The 21,202-nt window shown below is 45.2% G+C and overlaps 1 protein-coding gene across 1 annotated transcript; it reads right to left on the reverse strand.

The window, feature by feature from the left end:
- Positions 1 to 14,988: 14,988 nt before the first annotated feature.
- Positions 14,989 to 20,290, reverse strand: LOC142580054 (chitin deacetylase 1-like). Its single transcript, XM_075690822.1, has 4 exons — positions 20,218 to 20,290; positions 18,965 to 19,210; positions 17,124 to 17,595; positions 14,989 to 16,568 (listed from the first exon to the last, which is right to left on the reverse strand). Exons 1-4 carry the CDS (start codon positions 20,276 to 20,278, stop codon positions 15,734 to 15,736), a joined length of 1,614 nt encoding a protein of 537 aa, XP_075546937.1. The 5' UTR covers positions 20,279 to 20,290; the 3' UTR covers positions 14,989 to 15,733.
- Between the last annotated feature and the right edge of the window lie 912 nt (positions 20,291 to 21,202).

Here is a 21,202-nt window from a genome sequence, read left to right on the forward strand (position 1 = left end):
CTAGGTAATGTTGTTTCCTGTCTCTTGGAAATACTTGGATTTGCTGCATTTTGCCTAATTACCTAATTAGCCTTGATCAATTAATAAACTTATCAAATATTATAATTAGATAAAGAGTTTCAATTATAAAATTGTAGAGCAACGTGAAAATTTCCCAGTACAGCTTTCTGTGGCTCAATATGTGCTACAAAATGTTTTAGGAGCATGAAAGAAGCCTGAGAATCTCGCAAAGTGCCTTGAGTGTGTGTGACAGCGCCTGTATTGTGTTCTTCCTTCAGTCCTCGTCTTTTGCGCTGTACAATCATGTCGACCTCAAGTGGCCAGTCCTGTGGCAGTTTTGCATATATTTGAGTGCTTGCCCTGTATAGGCATGTGTGTTCGAGTAAGAAAAAAAATACTGAAGGAGCCCAAAGTGATGTATTTCAGGACAAGTGTATGATGTAAATTACTATGTAACAATAAAATAAGAAACTGAAACAAGACTTCACAGTAGAGGTATGCAGGTGTGTGCATCAGCATAATGACGAAAACTTTGTGCAAGTTTAGAAAAATATTAATTAGATTGGTTTCTGTCATTCTTCTCTATGACATAATTATTGCAAAAATATGCTCTCTACTATTGCACGACTAAAGATACAGTTCAAATACATCATTTGCTAGCACCTTCACATTCATAGCAACATAGAGAGGAATGGTTAAAAATTTGCTTTGCTTCTCTGACCTTCATTTTAGGTCCTTCTCATGTTTGCTGAGCTTCTTAAAGTATCTTAGACACCTTCCAGGGTTCACAGGCAACTTGAGTACATTATGCCAGATTGTGGAGAAGCCGCAGAGGTCGCAGCATCTATAGTGGTGTCCGGTAAATGCAAGTTTCTTGCATGATGCATTATGCTCAGTACCAATTAGATTAAGTTATCATTTTAGCAAAAATCATTGTTTTACAGACATATATCAATGTGTGTCCAAAGAACTGCACTGTTTATAAGAGTTGCTCATTCTCTAAGTGTACTGTCGGTGTTGTAAAATGCATGTTTGTTGAACGGCATAGTGTTTGGCCTTCAGCTGAAGGTAGTAGTGGCCCATTTGCATGCGCATAAAGCTGCAGTAAGCCAAATGTGAAAAGATAAGGGCTAATACTAGCAAAATTTACACGTAAGCAAACTGTTTGATGTGATCCCTAGGAAAGTATGCAAAAATATAATGTGCTTATATGATAAACAGTACCTATGTTTTAGGCGCATGGCTTTATAGTGCCAGATTCCATAACAGTTCATTATTTAACACTTTAAAACTATTTGCCCTGTTTATGTCTAACTGCTCTAAATTCGAAAATTTTTATTGATTGCACTGTGAAAGTTTTGGCCGTGACTTAAGTCACTGCCAGAATTAAATTTATAGTTGTGGCCGTCCTATGTGTGATAACAAAAAACCATTTTGGAACCAGGTGGCTGTTATGCAGTATGCTAAGTGTGTGTATTAGAACAGTCACTTATATTTTCATTGTAACCATGTATCAAGTATGTATGTACACATCTCGAAGCCATAGACTGTGTAATCTTAATTGAAGGTGTTATTGTGTGGAGTAGGTTTTTTTGTAAGCATTGTCTAGAATTTGCGCTACATTAAGGTGTAGTGAAGCTAAGCAAAAAATATTTTTAAGACAAAATGGCTGAAGTACATCCTTAAGTCTTAAGCGCATTTAGACGACTTTACAGCATGTAGTAAAACAAGAATGGGAACTGAGGTGCTTAATTTTTGTTCATTATTACCATATGGCACCAGCATGCGATGAAGACAAAAGAGGGAGAGAAGTGAAGTGCACCAAAGGGCAACCCGCTCCTTATGGGAGCTGCATTCACATCTGCATGATGCATGCAATCTTTGAGTTATAGCAGCAGCTATCCACCTGTTCACTTTGTTGCACATTTGCATTGTTTATGTACTAAGTCTGGCCCTGGAAGTGTTAGGCAGTGCCACTCATGCATTGGTGCTGCATGCAACACATGCTTCTAACCACAGATGTCATGTATTATGTGAACCTAAGTTCTTTTGAATTCATGTAACCCACAAAAGTTCCATTTGAAAGGACGTGCCATACTTGCCACCATTGCCATGAGTAGCACTGGCTGACAGTCACAGGGCAAGATGTTAACCTTGCTCAGCTATTATGGAAAACTATTTTACATACAAATGTGGTAATTAGTATACATGCCAAAAGCCTCACAGAATAAAATTTTTTACCTGCATCTTACAATGATCGTTATTTTGCTTTAACTCAGGATGCCTTTCCACCTGCGTTGCATCCTGTGGCTGACCACTCCAACGATCTTAGCAGAATCGTTACACAGGTGTGTTTTTATTTTATTCTCAGTAGTGATATTTTGTAGTTTACGTTCGATGTAAATGCACAGATCGAATGAAAAACAGCTTAAAAGATGAACTCACAGGCACTGTATCCAAACGTTTGTTAGGAAGGAAAATCTTTGTTACAAGTTGTCATTATAGCAACACAAGAGAGTGTGCTCGTCAAACCACCAGTTCCTAGCAAGCAACAGCATTATACCATGGAAGAAGGCAAAACATCAGGCGAAAACCTGTACTAAACTAGGGACTGCATTAAGACGTTTTGGAGGCTTAAACTATTTATTGGGTTACTCTGTCAAATTGCTTGAACTGAACTGACATGTCCTGCAAAACAGTTTGTATTCACATTTGATACAATCTGCAGCAAAATGTAAACAAAGGGCTGCAATACTCTAAGGGCCTACTATTGAAGTAGCAACCAGTCTTCCCAGTGTACTGCAGCCTCAGGAAAATGATATGTGGTACACTGAACCACATGCACACACAACAAATTTTAATCCATAAGCATCTGTACACTGTGCTTGTGCAGGACTGGGCAACTGGCTGTTTGTTCGTGACTGAAACAACTACGTACTTCAAGACTGTATTGGGTAGCCACCATCTTTTTCAGTCAGTGTAACAGTCCATAAACATATGGATTTCCATGAACATTTTGTCTGCCACGCTTTTCTTTGTTGTTTTTTGCACTCCTGCTTTGATGGCTGCGAGACACTTCAGGCTGGCTGAAGAGACAGTGGTAGCCTAGTAGCTGGCCTCGCAAAGTTATCTTGATTTTTAAGAGCCAACTTGCTTTGGACAATGTTGAATAACACATCAAAAGGCACGGGAATATTGACAAGGTTAGAATGACTTTGAAAGAAGTTTATGAGAGTTCATTTTTAACTCTGATCTGTCTGCTGAGACCAAATCATGTCAGCTTTTAATGAAGCAATGTTCAGGTTGGAAAACTGCAAGGCTGTGTGGATACTCAATATACTCAAACACCATCGTTGCTTCATATAGCTGAAGTTGCTCCATGACATCAAGGCAGAAGCAAATGACATGGCAAAGGAAAGGTTGGCGGAATAAGGACTCTTGGTGGCAATTATCTAGGTTCAAAGGCTATCGCACTGAGTAAGAAAATGTGTTCCCGATACAGCGTCAACATAGTGTTAATGCTGAACAAACTGGCACCATCTGCTTAGTCCTACACAAGCATGTGCACAGAAAGGGATGCCTGTTGGCCTTGAGGGCCACCACTGCAGGGATCAGCTGCTATCGCTATGACATAGAATGTGACATCAGATAATTATAGTTCACACCTTTGCTGCAGCTCGCTGGCTGGGTAATTGAAGCCTTGATTGTAAGGTTGAAAAGTTGCAATCACAAGGTGGCAATTTAGTTGCCAACTCTTACAGCATGGTTCACTACTCAGTGCTGCAGTGCTGGACATATTCAACCAAGCCTGGTGCGAATTCTCATGACTACCCATGTTCAAGCTGCTGCTGGATACTTAGTTGATAAAGTCACTGAAAATGAAATTTGGTCATCGAAAGAGTCATGAAAACGATGCACACGAGGCTTGTAGCGTGCTCACTTGGTATGGCATCAGTCAAAACACCCTGTGTAGAGATGCTGGCAGAAGTGCAGCAGAAGTGTGGATTGAGGAGACAAAAATATAAGCTGTTCAAGTTCCACATATAACAGACCGATAATAAATCGTCGTTCAGCAAAAACTCTGGCAAAAAGGGCAAGCCGCACTCCCCATGACGAATTCTATGAAAACAGTACTGTTATTGCAGCAAAATTGCCTATAACTCTTTTGTGAAAGATCATGCCAACTGAATAACCAATATAAAAGCATCAAGTTGCTCCAATAAAAGCCTTTGTTACGCTACACACCAGACTGGGATGTAAGGTCTAGGTTGTTTTGTAGCCAAGATGCCCACAAGCAATGCTTAAAACATGCAAACACTTGGAATTAACTGTGATTAAACTGCTGATTAAACTGATTAACACTTCACAGCTGGTACCACAATGTTGTTTTCTATGCCACAGAAAGATTCCAGCACGTGGGGGCCACAATTCTCCTAGAGGCCAATACAGACACAGGGTGCCAGCAAGCATGGACTAAAGATTTTTCCATATGCATTGATGTAGTCTACCAGATTTCGTTTTCTTGGGGGCACAGTCATATTTGGGGTAACAATTTTCTGCCTGAATATTCATCGCAGGGAGCACTGCAGCCAGCTAAAGCGAGTTTCTTGTTCACACCTTGCCACACGTGTAGACTTGGCCCATTTTTCTAGGAACATTTGTTGGATTCAAGAAAGAACACAGAGTAACTTAAGAACTTTATTCCTTCTAGATTTAAGGCGTGGGCCAGGTGTTAACCAGTGTTTAAAAAATTTTACCAAACCGGGAAAGATTCTTTCTTGAAAGTCTTCTCATATCAGCTTGATACAGTCCCTGGCTTAGTGTGGGTGCATGTGCAGTGGCTTCTTTTTTGGTCTGTTTAAAAGGTCGTTTTCCTTTTGAGTGTTTCAGTTGCAAGGAAATCACAAATATATTTTCATTTCAGCAACCCTTGTGACATTACAGAATTTCTTTACATATTGCAACCAAGCTTATTTTTTAAACAAATGCCTTTCTTTCAGCATCAAAAAACATCTTAGATGAAACAAGGCAAAAATGGCTGCTTATGCATTTGTACGATATTCCATCTGAGAGGGGTGAAAAGTAATAAAATGTTCTACTTTCATAATTTTTCTACCATGTGTACAAAATTTCTTAATAGGAATGAAGCAAATTCACTTTTTGCACTAGCCTATTACAGAAACAAAAATGACGAACAGCTTTTAAGGGGGCCCTCAGAGGAGCCTAGTCCGTGCGTTTCTTCTTTTCTAGCGCAGCCGTCGCTGCACATGGCTGTGAGTACAGCTGAGCACATCTGCAGCCTGCGCACCCTGTTCTATAGGTGAACTGCTGCGTGTGGAAAGGGTGGACGTGTTGATATGGCGTGGTATTATGTGCACAGTCTTCCCACGTGTTTAGTACTGGGGGTTGCATAATCTGTAGTTTCGGAGATGCATTGAAGTGAGAGACAGACAAAGCGTTCGCCTCCACTGCCAGCACTTTTCATGATGGTGTCGTCCCACTGCGCGTGGCAGTATCAAAGAGGACAGAGTGGATGCAAAAGCAAGGCTAGGTTTGCTTCATACTACCTATGCGAAGGTATCGTTGACACACCGTGAAACCATATCTTTGGTCGCAGACTCTCAAATTCAAAATTTTTTTTTCTCATTCAGATTTGATTTTTCTGACTGCGGCCCTTTTCGTGGGAAAACAATCCATTTGCAAATGTACTTATTTGACGAAAAGGTGGAATCACAGTACAACAAACCAAATTGCTGATTTTAGTGGATTCGTTATGTTGGGGTTCCTTTGTACATGCCTCCAGAAAAAGCCGACCATCGTCTGCTCACACTCCGCCGTGCCCGCCCGTGTAGGAATAAACTTAATTTTGGTTGGCCACAATGCTTATTGGTGTAGTAGCTGTCATGTGTCCACCCATACATATTTTGTCGGCGACCCGAAAACCTCAAAGGACAACTGTATTTTGCTTATGTGCATTCACTAATCAAATAAGTATGTGTTTGCTATGATCCCCATAATATTGAGTTAGCTGGTATGCTTGAAAATGTTCAAAATATGGCAGTTAGATTGGTAATAGGAAGTCATACTAAAAGGCTTTGTATTACTGATAGTAAGAGTAAGCTGCAGTGGCAGGATTTAAAAGACTAGGAAATCTCTTCAGTTAAAGTTATTTCACAGCATATACTGTTCCAAACATGTAGAGATAGAGAAATTCATATCATGCTATCATCATACCTCACAAGAGAGAGATTAGACTAAACAGGTTTATTAATTTCCTTTTACTTATAGGTGATGCCTCACATTTGTTTTTTCCTTAGACCAAAGTGACTGCAAGGTTTTTCCGCCTGCAAATGTTTGCATAGTTCTCAAAGATAATTCCCTCCCTGCTTTGTCTGCTTGATCTGAATGTAAGTTACATTACACAATGTATACCCCCCTGCAATGCCAGGACAGGCGAAGCAGGTACTAAATGAATAACCACAAAAGGATTTTGGAGCGAGCAAAAATGGCATGTGCAATAAAGATATGCGTAGATGTCCCGTTGGTGTTGCTTTCAAACAAGAAATTGTGATATCGAGAGACTGAGCAAAATAACGAAATGTGTGCTTGGCAAACTATAGCTGTCATTTGCACCTTGATTGTGACTTAGCTTCCAAAAGAAGTTTTCTTTGTTTTGTCTTGTTCTTTTTCTGTTAAAATGTACTTTTTTCTTTGTTTACTTTTGTTTGGGTTTTTGTAGCTATATCATGTGCACATGTGACCAATAATGCCGTCTGGAAGTAAGTGGTGGCTGGCATTTCTCACTGCCTGTCGTTTGTTCAATGTGTGTACTAAAGTCAATAGAGCACCAACCAGTATAAACCAGTGTATTGAATTTGTTTTCTTGTTTTAGTATGAATGATCTGACTGGTTATGTGCCCAAATAAACAATTAGATTATGAAAACAAAGTTCATCAGAACATGTCATTCGTTTTACTTATAGTTACCCTATTTCAACTGCAGAACAAGTCATTTTGCGATTCTTAGTTCTGAACAGGTAAGAGCAGTGCTAAGGACACAAAGTGAGTCAACATAGATAAATGGCATGGTGCACTGTGCACTGACTGATAATTGATATGTTTTTGCAACAGACAAGCAAATTAATATCCAGTAACGTCTTGTCAAAGGCACGAAAGCACATAAAGAGGCAGGGGGTGGTCACATGCAAATGTGCCATGGTTGTAGGTTTGTTAACAAGCATGCCACTTTCCTGTAACTTCAAAAAACAGGTGCTGTACTGACGCATTCGTCTTTTTTTGCTGTTGTTATTTTGTGGGATTTGGTTAGTTTCTGGGTTAATGGTTACTGCTTTCGCTAACATGTTGCACTTGTGAAATTCGGGCCGTCATCTGCACTCTTTACAGTGTATGTACCCTAATGGTCACATTATAGTGGTGCTTAATCGTGAAGGCTCATTCAAATATAGATGTGTCTGCTCTACATATGCTTTTCTTCATGCCAAAGGAATAAGATATACTATGTTTGTGTCAGAAGGAAAGAAACTGAGACTGGTGTCTATTATTGCACATAAATCTACGCTTAGTTGCGTTAACATTTTCGCATAATTTCAACAACTTATTTGGGGCATTTCTGTAACATTCACTCTGGCTTATCCACTTAGGTGTAAGGAATAAAGGCAAAAAAGCAAAGCATTGCAGTGGATCTAACTTAATGCTCTTGATTCTTGTTACCTTCTTGGCAGCTTTCTTTTTGGAAAAGCATATGTACAAAAGCATGTTTGGACCAAATAGGCTGCTGTTTGCGAGGCTTTGCAAGCACCACTATAACGTGACAAAAGCAGTGTGTGGCCATTGGTTGTGCAAATTCTGGTGTAATGACACCACAAAAAGTAAATGAAGAAAGATATGTATGCAAATGACACAAGCACCGGATCTCACTTCAAGCTTTAAAATAAGGAAGCAGGCAATATTTAATAAAAGGTGGAGACATGATGTGATAATACCTGTTAAAAGAAATTCTTTATGCAGTGCAACTAATGGATCAGTGATACATTTGTCCTTCTTTTTAAATGTTGCAAGCCACAATTACCTTTCATGTTGTCAGGTCGTAATACCTGGCTACAACGCAAGTTTTGTGGAACACAGGACTGCAGTCCTATTCTTTGCAGTATCTAACATCGTGTGAGGGAGGGTTGTTTCACACAGATGACTCATACTCCCTCAATCTCCCTCATTTCGCATTAATAGAGCATCCCATCTGTCCGATGTAGGCACGGCTTTATGATGGCAGCAGACTACACAACGCTTGCGGCCTAGCTCACTAGATGCATATTGTGCTTCAAGCCACAGCCAACCTTTTCCTTTTTTTGGCTTCTGCCTTTTGTTACAGCACAAAACTCTCCTAGCAAGGGCCTGAGAAAACAATGATTTGTGCAACTAAATTAGGCATGAATATGGAATATAATGAATGAGATGATGAAGTAAAAAAGTGGTTGCAGTTGTTTCGTATGCATTTGTAATTTTCATGGTAATTGTGTAGGTGGTTCCTACGTACAAATTTTTTTTTCTGTATGAGACGTGGAGAGATTTGCTCTGATGAGAAAAAAAGACTGAAGCCAGGAAAACAAATCAATTTGTTTGTTGCATGCAGCACAATTTGCAGGCGGTGCACTGTGCAACGGAGGTTATGTACAGTCTGCCATTCCCATCCAGTCATGCTTGCATTGCATAGACACACATTGTAATAATTTGAGATTGAGGCTAATAAAGTTTGTGTGCAACAACTCTCATCCGCACATTGTGATGCACTGCAAAATAGATTGGTTCGTTCCTGTGTTCTTCAAAACTCGTAGCCAGAAATTATGAGCAGACGTACATAAGATAATTAAGCTTTGGAAGATTAGCACAAACAGGACAAATGCATCAGTCATTCTCAGTTACATTGCACGAAGAATTTGTTTTTGAAATAATGACGTCACTTCATGTCACTACGTGTTGTATGTGATGTCTGTTTTGTTATTAAAGCCAGAGTTGAGGATAGGCGCTTGTGCCCTGCATGTCTTTGTCTTCGTTTGCTTCTGTGGTGTCATTAAACCAGAATAAATCCATGGCAGGAGCTGCCAGTCCATGCATTTATACTACATTGGGCTCAGTACGGCTGGCGGCCTCAATGTGACGAGTTCGAAGTAGCAGTAAGTACTTCAGAAGGGCAGAATTTTGTGTCAGTTGGGGGTGCATATTACAGTATGGTGAAGCAATAGATGGAACAGTGTGAGGCGAGACAGGCAGGAAAGTGCTACAGACAACTGAAAGTTTACTGGAAAGTTTCACTGCAGCAGGACAATGCGTGCATTATCCTGGTGCAGCGAAATTTGCCAATTTTCATAGTTGTCAGTAACACTAGCCCATCTTCATTACACTTCACCGTACCCTAATAGCAGTAACAACAGCAATAAACTGACCCGAGCAATAATCAAAGCCCACAGAATTGACAAATTGTAAGAGAAATGTTTCAGTGCAACACGTTTTGCTAACTGACAAGTAAATCTGCAAACCAATGATCAGATGTATTTTTCATGCACATACATTATTACATACATACAACTGCTTCCTGCGTTGGTTTTTTTATGGCTTTTAGGAAGCATTTTAAGGTACGTAACTGTTTGTCTGTTCTAAAATTAAATCTGTTGTCTGCCAGTACTATGTGTCATTACTGTATAAGCCCTTACTTTGCCAGTGTCCTTCGCACTGTTCGCAACTAAATATGAATAACCAGATAACCATTTTTTAATTTTCAGATTATGAAGAGAATACTCTTAATATGTATTTCATGAGAAAAATTTTCTCAATTTTAGGAAGAAGTCCGGCTGGCCCCAAGCCTGGTGTGAAATGAAGTGGCACTCCACAACAATTCATGTTTACTTGTCGTCATAGCCAGTCTGTTAGCTTAATTTTTGGTTCTTCCTATTGAATTCCCCAAAAAAGGTACCAACTCTCATTCATTGAAAAGAAATTTTTGCACTTGGGGACGCAGCCATGCACAAAGCCTTTGAGCTCATTAATATCTTTATTTTTGAAAGAAAGTGCAACACCTGCGTGGAGCAATAGGTTGAATAAGGCGAGGGTAAATGAAAACAATGGCGACATTAGTCATCAACAGTTGTCCAACAAAGGAAGTCTCACGCTGGAGCCAACATCTTTGCAAGGGAACCAAATGGCTCCAGCCCGAGACATTCGTTGTTCAACCTGGCAAGTCTCCTTGTCGAAGTATTTCCTCTAGCCTGAGACCTATATCCGTTCCACCACCCTCGACCAACAATACACCTATACATTTGGCAACCCATGGCAAGGTAACAAATTCACATTCAAAGAGAAGGTAGTGTGCACCCTGGAAAGTAGCATGAACAGTAATTTATTTACTTAATGAAATGCAGGTTTGCTATCCAATTACTTTATTTTGATCCCCATTTTATAATTGGACAGCATGGATCCTCAGGGAGAATAATAATTCGAAGCTCACACAGTTTTGCTCCTTTATGTCCGTTAAATCCGTCCTGGTTGCTATACTATCAGCCCTGTCTGAAATTGCATTGCAGTGTTTTGAGTATGCATCCCACTTAAAGAATAGTTACACTTCTACCTCAGAATGTCTGCTACTGCGTTGCAGCCTCAATTTTATGTCTAGGTGGTGACTGTGATGCCATGTGCTTTTTAAATAAGACCAATATACTATTTGAAGTGCAATTAAATGCAATCCCAAATGACCTCAGCTCGGGGGATGACACAATTGGAGGCCAATGTGATAAGGAGGATTTGATTTCTGAAAGCAAGGCACTTAAACGTGAGAAAGCATGACTAATTTCGTCTAAAAATGCTGCTATTAGATATGATCAGGGAAGGTACTTGTTCGTGGCTGCATTTGCAACATGTTACATTGCTGGCTTTATATATTGCACTGGGTACAGTGAAATGTTGCTGCTTGCACAATATTCAACTAAACATTGTAGCCATGCCAAAGTGTCCATGCAGAACACAACTCATCCACTATTATGGTCTACAGTGGAATCTCGATAAACAAAAATCGCTTAAGCGAAACTGCCGCTTAAACAGGTCACCATCCTGGTAGTTGGTTGGCTCTCTGGAATGTCTCTCAGAAATAGAACACCTGGTAAATGGAACCAATTTCCCTGGCCCCTTGAGGCTCCATTTAAACAGCGCCCACTGTAAAAATATAGGGGGGATCCTGTTTGGAAGTTTCACAAATCTAGTCGCAAACAAAACCGCATTTCAGTGGGAGCGAAATGCAAAAGCACCCGTGTACTTAGGCTTAGGTGCATGTTAAAGAACCTCAGGTTGTCCAAATTAATCTGGGGTTACTTGCTACGGCATGTCTCATGATCAGAAGGTGGGTTCTGGTTCGTAAAATACGATAATTTTTAATAGCTTGCTCTGAAATACATCCCAATAACTACACTAAATTATGTAGCTTGTTTGTGTGATGAGTCCCAATTTCTTAATTTAGTACTTTGACATTTATCATATTTGTGTGCTAGTCCATGCAAAATGCCGCTGATCGGCCTCATTATACAAGCGACTGTTAATTTGGAATGGCTTATTCAAGCAACTTAAACTTACAGCACAAACACCTAAGACGGACCACAAAAGGAAGATACGACACACACTGGCGCTAACTTCTTTATTTCTTCGTTGTCGATGCAATATAAACCCTAGGCCACACAACCGCGCAGGCACTCGGATTACATTACAGAGATCTGCCAAATTATCACGTACGCAAACGTAGGAAGTCAAATTCAGATGGGTGCAGGGACAAAGATATCTCACTGATGCAGTTATCGCCTTGCCTTTTTATGTGGTAGGCCTCTAAGGCAAGCCACGCATGCTCATTCTTGCTTTTGCCAAGAATTGACGTCCCATCAAGTTGTGCCTCACAATGGTGCAAGAGTTTATATGCGCACCAAGGTGCGCTCCTCTATCTACATTTCTGTTTACTTTTGCGCATGTTCCTCAAGTCGTTCATTGACGCAATGCCCTATCTAGCCAAGCTATGTCTTACCACATGAGAGTGGAATGGTATAAACCACGCCGACAGCGCGCGACACGTATAAAGCAGCATGCCGAATTTGGCATCCTCCTCTGCTCTCTCTGCAGATGTGGAAGCATAGCTCTAAAAGCTTGTTCGGCGCAGAAAATGCCAAAGGAACACTCTGCCTGCAAGCAACTGTCTTGAGTTGATAGATGACCTTATGTGTTTAAGGGACCATGCAGGGAACATGCGCAAAAAGTAAACAAAAATGTAGATGGAGGAGTGCACCTTGTTGCGCATATAAACCCTTGCAACAGTTGTGAGACACGACTTGATGGCACGTCGATTCTTGGCAAAAGCAAGAATGAGCATGTGCGGCTTGCCTTAGAAGCCTACCACATAAAAAGTCAAGGTGATAATTGCATCAATGACATATCTTTGTCCCTGCACCCATCTGAATTTGACTTGCTACGTTTGCATATGTGATAATTTGGTAGATCTCTGTAATGTAATCTGGGCGCCTGTGCAGTTGTGTGGCCTAGGGTTTATATATGCATAGACGATGAAGAAATAAAGAAGCCAGTTAGCGCCAGTGTGTGTCGTATCTGGCTTTTGTGGTCTGTCTTAGGTGTTTGCGCTGTAAGTTTAAGTTCAGAATTATGTTGTTGAATTATGAAGTTTTACTGTTAGTCAAGCAAGCTCAATATGTAGTCTGTGCAAAAGTGTGGAGTGTCAGTACAAAGTAACAATTCAAACACATGGCTCTGTAGTTACAGTTCAGTATGAAACGAGGTAAGATTTCTTAGCATTTCTTTCATTTACTAATTTCATTGTGTTAGGACATGTAGAATACTAGTAACTGGCATGCTTACAATGTACATTGTTCTTTTTTAAAATCCAGAAAATTGTTTTACTGGGGCAGAAATGTGCTTTCTTTTGGGCCCGGAAGTAAACATACTATGTTTCTTACATTTGATGTCTAATAAATTTTCTTCACTGTCAGTGTGTGTCTCGTGCATTTTTCCTTTCAGTAAGTAGCAACTGCTCTCGAAGGCGTTTGCTGGCCTCGGAGGCACTGCCGATAAGCTAGGACGACTGTATAAAAGCTTTGCAAGGAGGGGGCCTGTGATCAGCGAAAGGAAAGAAATGAAGACGTGCGGTGACTGGTTCATTCGCCATTGGACCACGTGTGCGCGTGACTTGGTCGATTCAGCGGTGGCCCTGTGCCGTCAATTGGACCACGTGTGGCGAGCCCGCGGCGAAATGCTTCGTGGCGGTACGCCGCGCCTATGCAGCAGCAGACGGAATACCGCCGGCCAAAGTGTCGGACGCCGGCGTTCGCTCCGAGCAGGTGCGACGCCTGCTCGGGTGGTAGCTCACGGACGGCCGAGTTCCCTTGAGCCTTGATTGCCAGCGTTCGACATTTCGGCCTGCGGTGTTCCGTCTCGTGCTGCGTAAGCGCGCGATCCGCGCCACCAAGCATTTCGCTACGTGCTTGCCGCACCTAAACTAAAATGCCTTTAATTCCTTCACAAAACTCCCATTGTACCTCCCTCCCAATCAAATGGGGGTGAAGTGGGCGTATTACGGTACCCCCGTTGTGTGCCCAAATAATGCCCATCAATGGGAGTTTTATCGTACGCCCTTTCAATGGGAGCAAAAAGATGTACAAAAGGGCATGCGCTAGAGGACAAGCAAAAAATGCCCATCTGGGTGTTTTTTTGTTTACAGTGTAGTGGCCTTGTGTGAAGCGCATGATCAACATCAACCAAACAACCTCGACTCGCCATTTTGCTCCAATGTGTCCCCCCACCGCTCCACTATGTGTACACCTTGTTTACATTGCTCCGATATTGAAAAAAACACAAAGTGAATAGCGCAGCACTAGATGGCCGGGTAGCTCCCTCAGCTGCGTCTGCCCGCGCAACGCTGCACACAAGGCGCCCACGGTAAAACTTGGCGCGCATGGGCGTGCTAGCCGGCTGCCGCACGAGCGAATCTTTCCTCGCTTGCTCGTCTTAGGCACGAAGCAGTAACGGCGACGCAGCCGAGCGAAGGGCGGCGGGCCAGCCGATGCAGGCCGAGATGAACACGTTGCGCCGACGACGAGGAACGAGCGCCGAGCGTGTAAGCCGGGCTGGCCCTATCGGTGCCTCATTTGCGTTCGGTGCCAGGTCGCGATTTCAACGAGCCGTCAATGGCGGCTCCAGACTGTGACCGCGACGACGGCATGTTGTGTGCGTGGCGGAATCTGCGTTGCCCAAGGCATCGCAGATTGTCTCTCTAGAAACGACAAGGGCCAGTGACAAGGGCGGTAGCGGGGCGCCTGTAACGGTCGTGCGGCGTGTATCGAGGCTTTCGAAGCAGGGATCGCCCACGTGTAGCGCCCATTGCCCCAAGTGTTAATGAACGAGCGTTGCGCGCGTTCACTGGATGGTGCTACGTATGCGCAATGTCACTGCCGAACCGCGTAATGTACTGTTTTCCGGTCTGTGGCTTTCGGCGACCGATTTGGGATAGCACAAGAAAGTTAAAAAGTGCGTGGACATAGAAAAAGAATTCTTTTCATTTTTAATGGCTAGCATGGGGGAATAATTATCCGGGGAACCTTCAATTTATAAACGGAGGGAAATGCTCGTTGTACGACTTGTGCCTTTGCCTTTGTACGTGAGCAGACATACGGCTACCGAAATGTATTGGGGCTGACTTGTTTGTGTCCATTTCGCGCGTACGGCTTCTCACTGTCATTAGATAGTGAGAACCCGCTGTGCCGCTGTGCCGCAAGGCGTATCGTTTAAAGCACCGAAAGATTATGGTACAGCACTGACGCAGGAGCAAATAGTGACGCATCTTCTCCCTGGACCATTACATTGGATAGAAAAGCTCTGTAGCGTTTCGAATGTGTACTATTATGGTGAGGGAATCGACTGCACTGAATCACATGAATGAAAAATAAAGCAAATTGAAATTTTATTGGGGTATTGGACAAACAATTTCGAATTCCCTATGGAGTGAATGGACTAGGACTCAAAGTGTGAAGACGGATGTGAACGTTTTGGGACTTGCTGAAGTTAAACGGGCTCGTTCGGCCCAAGAAGGGTAGTGGCGTCTTCGCCTTCGTTTGAATTAGTCAGCACATGGGATGGGGTGATGGGCGGCTTCACCCAGCAGAGGAAAAGCAGGAAGGAACAGGAGAATCACTTCTTTATTCACGCCGACCCAAGCATGCTTTTCAGGCGTTCGAGACCAGAAAGTAGGAAAGCGCCACGTCGAAAGCGGCGGTCTCTCGGAGCCCAGCAGTAACCACGAGGCCGCGCTGGGCCGGACACACTTCTGGCGCGGCGCACTGAATCAGTTCTGCGTGACTGGCGGCGGGGACGAGGGAGGGTTGGTTTTTATTCGGAATCACACACTTGTCGCGCTCGGGGAGAGGGCGCGCCCTTTTTCTGCCGGCCGGAGCGCGCAAGCAACGGGACACCTTGCGGCAAGCAGTCCAGCTGGCGGCGGTGAGTGAGCAGAGACAGTCCGAGAGTAGATGGCGTAACGGCACCTGCGGCCGGCCGATTGGGGCCCACGTGGCCGCCGACGTCCTTGGGCACCGGTCCAGGCAGCTAGGCCAGACCGGTCCCGAAGAAGATGCTGCCGCCGCCTGCCCCGCGGACACGGAAGGCGACGACGATCACAACGGTTTCTACTTGCGGAAGGCAAAGTAGTCTCCCGTTGGGTCCTCGAGCCACGGATAGTTCTGCGGACACTCGACGCACGTGTGCAGACGGATGGTCTCACCGGGCAGTTCCCTAGTGGTCAACGGGCAGGCGTTGGGCAGACTGCAGTAAGCCTGGCCCTTGACGTCACACTTCTCCTTCCAGGGCGCGAAGTCCCTGATGGCCGAGAGCTCGGTGGGCTGCTGCATCCACTGCAGCACCTGAGTCATGGTCACGAAGAACACGTCGTTCTTATCCAGAGTCTCGTCGATCCACTGGATGAAAGCATCCAAGTACTCGGGGTTCAGCTTCAGCCAGCCGGCGTGGAAGTAGAGTCCGAGGGGCGCACGGTTGGTCTTGTAGTGTCTGTCCAAGTTGTGGTTGAGGAAGTTGTAGAACTGCTCGCCAGAGATGATGTTGCTGCAAGAGTCCACCATGGCGCAGCCGGCCAGCTCTTCGTCGAATGTCGGGTCGTCTCTCCGGTCGAGCTCGTTCATGACCATCTCCCAGACGGCATGAGACCGGCTCGGGCAGTTTTGGCCGTTACCATGGCACTTGTGGGGCATGCGAAAGTAGAGGGTATAAGGCCACAGCGGAGGGTTGCTCAGCGGGGCTGCGATGGTAGAGTCGTAAAGGAAGGCCTGCTCTTCCATCATAAAGAATTGGCTGTTGCCGCCCACCCTCAGGTAGGGGGCTCGCACTCCCACGATCGAATTGTCAGTGATGTTGGCGAAGCGTTCCATGATGAGTCGCACCCCAGCCATTTCCTTGGCCCAGGTCTCGGTGTTGGCCTCGGACCAGTACTTCTCCTCATGTTTGTGCCTGTGCGTGCGGAGGGAGCAAGAGAAAGGCAAGGCGCCATCAGCAAAGCGGTCACGCACCTTTCGGCGCGGAACAAGTTTGTAACAGGCCCAACAAGGACAGCGGCCGACCAGAACCACGCGGCGCATTCGATAGAGAGATAGGAGGGTGAAAGGAAGGACCGCCTGTTCTCTTGCTTTGTAACTGCACGACCGCATTTGCGGCTGCTACGGTGGCTACTTTTCTTTTGCGCAATAACGAATTGCGTGTCAAACGCAATCTGGGGCGAGAGTAAGCGAAAGAATACGCGAAAACGAAAACGGTGTTACGAAGAAGCCACTTTCACCGCCATTAGAAACATAAAGTGGCGTTTAGAGATATCAGCTCCTTTCGCCTGAGCTGTTTGTGCTGCAACACTGAACCTCTGAGCGCGTCCCTCATAAGCCGCCTCTGCGACCTCGCTGGGGCGCCGCGCCGATTCTAAATTGCTTCAGCGTTATTTAAGCCTCCAGATTCTAGACATCGAGGCTAGAGGAAGTGGGCAGACAGGAAGGCATGCAAGAACGGCTTTCTCACGTGATTGAGTGCGCCGCCATTTCGTGTCCCCGACGGTGGAGCTCCTGCACGGCGGAGTAGTTGGTGTACTTGTGGGAGACGAAGAAGGTGGCCTTGATTTGGCAGCCGTTCGGGTTGTTGCGGCCCTCCTTGAAGATCTTCTCGTAGATGTCGATGTTGTTGTTGTTGATGGCGTCGTCGAAGGTGATGGTGATCATTTGCGGCACCACGTTTGGCTCCAGGCGGCCCGGGATCTGAGTGCCGTCGGCCGAGCAGAAACAGTCGGGCAGCACACATTGGTTCTGGTCGCAGGGGGGCGCCCGGTTCGGGTCCTTGTCGACGGTGCAGGCGTTCTCGTCCGATCCATCACTGCAGTCGGGGTTGCCGTTACAGAACATCTCCTTGGCGATACAGTCGCCATTTCCGCAGGCCAGTTTGCCGGTCTCACAGATAGGCTCGTCTGTCGCCAAGAGAGGGGCGACTAACCGCGGCTCTGCACGGGGGTGAGACAGGACACGTTAAGGGGCGCACATATTCTGCACTAAAACTCCATAGCATCCAATGACTACAGAGGGAATCAGTAAGGAGATGCTACATAGTAAGTCTAAACAGAATAACTTCTACGCACAGAAAGAACCCGTCTATACACATCTTGAGATAATCTTAGCTATATTTTTAGATGCGGACTTGACTGTATCCGGTCAGCGTTATCTTAAGAAAGACATTAAGAGGCAAACATATTGTGATAGCCTAATGTCAACATGAATGACCTGATAAGCCACATCAACTTCATCATCACCATCATCATCATGACATTTTTATGTCCACGGAAGGACGAAGGCCTCTCCTTGCTATCTCAAATAACCCCTGTCCTACGCTAACTGATACCAACTTGCGCCTGCAAATTTCCTAATTGCATCGACCCACCTAATTTTCCGTCGTCTTCGACGGCCCTTCCCTTTACTTGGCAACTATTCTGTCACTCTAATGGTGCACCGCTTATAGGAGGTTATATTTGACGAGTCGTACGATTGTAGTGCGTTTGCAAGGGGCTCTTTCATAAGGAAGGTCGCTGTGTGAGACAGCACCGCTTGCGGAGCTATCGCGCATGGCTTGCTGTCAATTGAAACATGTACCTCAGGGGTAAAGACTAATGCTTCGTTGTTAATGCAACCGATATAGCGAGTTTTTCTATAAATGAGAACGCATGTTATAGCTGGTGAGATCTTTGGTTAAGCTAGTGAAAATTGTATTGATTTTTGCATGGCGGAGACACCATGAAATGAACTTCATGCTTTACAGTGTCTGGACTACGGCAGGGGTGAAAAAACAACTAATGTAATGCTTTCAATATGCCTTTTTCATGAGATAAATGGCATATGCACTATATTTATGAACAGGAATACTTTTTTCAGTGCTTACTTCTCACAACGAGCTCGATTATAATAGGATTTTATACATATGAGCTCGTCAATGCTGACATCTTGAACAAAAGTCTATTCGGGCGCTCACGCGTGGTCCTCCACGCAGAAAAGAAGGAGCCGGTGGAGAATTGGGAAGCATACACATATATACACATACATGTATACATATATACAACATACACATATTGAACTTGGGAGGTGTCACACAAGCTACGCTCGATTACTAAACCAGGCACTGATTATTTCGAATTAGCACTGCAGGATAAAATCAATTCGCTTATCTTTTATTTTTACTGAACTTTCTTGGAAAACCTGGGCAAAAAGCTGTGGTCTGCAGCTTGACAGAAGCTCGGAAATTATGCACAAAGCAGACAGGTATTGTTGTTTCAACCGTTCCTCGCAAGGGTAAAGGTGAAGGAGAAGAGCACGAAAACTTACTCTCAAGCTGTTCGCAGTTCTTGACGTTGGCTTTCCAGTCGCACGTCTGCTTCTCAATGTCGAAAGCGAGGCCAGATGGACACCGCAGTGCCAGCAAACCCTGGACGGAGCACCGAACGACATCACGGCAGTCTTCGTCCGCTGTCAAGCGGAAGTATTCCGAGGGGGAGCGGCCCTTGCAGAGCTCGGCGTCATTCTCGATGTCCGTCGAGATCTGCCGTTTCACTATGGAAGTGGCCCAGGCACCTGATGGGAGGAGCGACGGACTCGGTTTTTGATCGCACTTTGAGGGACAATAGTACAGATCTAGCAAAGCAATTGACGGAACCTTCAGCATGCAGCTTATGCTACTGCCCGAACTCACCACCAGGACTCCACGTTATGCGTGACACAAGTGCGCATTTTGCTCACTTATTTTCTACCACCATTTCAACGGAAATAGCTGTTCCTGCCGAAGACCGCAAAGCTTCGTTATTATTTCCCGATACGAAACTAAATACGTCGTTTTCACCTATGCTTGGACTCAAACTGTTTATTTCTAGCGTGCTGTATGAAACAGTCGCGTATATCGCCGCTGAACGAACCAAAAGTCGGTGGCTGGCTTAAAGGACACACGCCCGGAAATAGGCGTTAGTAAATGGTAACGCGGAAGACGCCATCGGCCATAAGGTCTCAGCGATGTGGCAACGAGTCGCCACTTTGATTTCTCAGCGTGCATGGTCTTAATTTAACATATAACCGTTAGCACGGCGATCACGTATTAGCTCACGCTACTTATCTTGACGTTGGTGGACACGCTGTGCGTGCGGGCAGCATCGGTCGGTTGGCCTGAACTCGGCGTTAGGCTGACTTAGGCCAAACAGATTGCTGCTCCCTGCCCAAGCTGAGACGTTATTCCCCTTTCAAAGGTAGATCCGCAAGGTTTAGACTGTGGGGGATCACCGGGCCAGCTGGTCAGCTTAACACAAGCGCAAAACGGTGACGATGAACGCGGTTCGACGTGCACATGGTCTCAGATGAAGGCAAAGCCCCCGGCACGTCAGGCCCGAGGCTCAGGCTCAGATTGTCTGCGCAGGAACCGAGGACGACCTAGACCCGTGGTGGGAAGCGTCGTGCACGTGCTGGAGGGTGGCTTTGCCTTCATCGGACAGGTAGGCAGATGACCGATCGGAGTTCATTGGCAGCGGATGTGGTCGCAGGGCTCGAAACTCGAACCACGGGTTTGGGGGAGCGGGGGGGGGATTGTTGCATACCGTGTGTAGCGACGAGGGCGAGGAGGAAGGCGCCGATGAACCGCACCGTGTGTGTCCCCATGGTGCCGGCAGTGCAGAAGCCCGGCCCTGAGAGCTGGCAATGCTTATATAGGTCCTACTTGGCACACGGTCCCCCCCTTTCCCGGCGCGTTTCTGGGGCAGCCGCCATTGGCCGCGCGGGCTCCCACGTCAGCCAGCCGAGAGGCAACGTCCTCGCCGGTGCAGCGGCGAAAGCGCTTCGCCGGCGGTTCGAGAAGCGCCGAACGCTTTCTCGCGGTACTGCCGCCGCCGACGACGAGGTGGTGGTGATGCGCGGCCCCTCCACCCGCCCGGACCGGGTCCCCTAAATTTGCGAACGTGCGCGCGCGTTTGCGTAGGGCTTTCTTTTGTGCAACTTGCGAGATTGTTTCCTCCTCGGCATAAAAGAGCGAAATGACCGGACTTCAAGCCACGCTCTGCTCGTTCAGTTGGGTATACGCTGCTGTCGCCGTCTCAAAGCGGGTTTCTATAGTATTGGTCAGTTGTTAAAAAGCTATATTCAGTGGGTAAAAGGATGAGTAATCATTGTTTAGGTTGCTCGTGCCGTTACCATTCAGTTGTGGCTTTTTCTGTTATCGAGCTACCCCTTTTTGAAGCTCTAACCTGGTGATACCGGGGCGAAAACGGATTTAAAAATTGAGCATTGTTTTGCTGACGTTCCGTGAAGTCATTGAGAAGTGTGCTGAACAACAACGACAACAGAATAGGTGCCCCTGGAAAGAAGTAAGGTTAGACAACTGAGTCTATTTCTCGGCACATCTCTGTATTTATTAGTAACGATTCTTCTGTTACTGCAGAGCCAGCCGTCATCTAAACGATACCGGTGACTCGGGAATGCAAATGGCTCATTTGTGAGCTTCGTAGCTAAGCAGTCCATTCGAGGTGTCAGGCTCGTACCATGCCTCGAACACATTCTGCTTTGAAACTAGCGCCAACACGAGTAAGG

This window comes from Dermacentor variabilis, chromosome 4 (assembly GCF_050947875.1).
Source record: "Dermacentor variabilis isolate Ectoservices chromosome 4, ASM5094787v1, whole genome shotgun sequence".
In the NCBI taxonomy this organism is placed as follows: domain Eukaryota; kingdom Metazoa; phylum Arthropoda; class Arachnida; order Ixodida; family Ixodidae; genus Dermacentor; species Dermacentor variabilis.

Excerpts from the sequence above, each read along its gene's own strand:
- LOC142580054 (XM_075690822.1), bottom strand. The coding sequence starts at position 20,278 with ATGGGGACACACACGGTGCGGTTCATCGGCGCCTTCCTCCTCGCCCTC. Across the intron at positions 19,211-20,217 it reads CGCCCTCGTCGCTACACACG|GTGCCTGGGCCACTTCCATA; the intron begins GTATGCAACAAT and ends TCCTCCCATCAG. Across the intron at positions 17,596-18,964 it reads GAACTGCGAACAGCTTGAGA|AGCCGCGGTTAGTCGCCCCT; the intron begins GTAAGTTTTCGT and ends ACCCCCGTGCAG.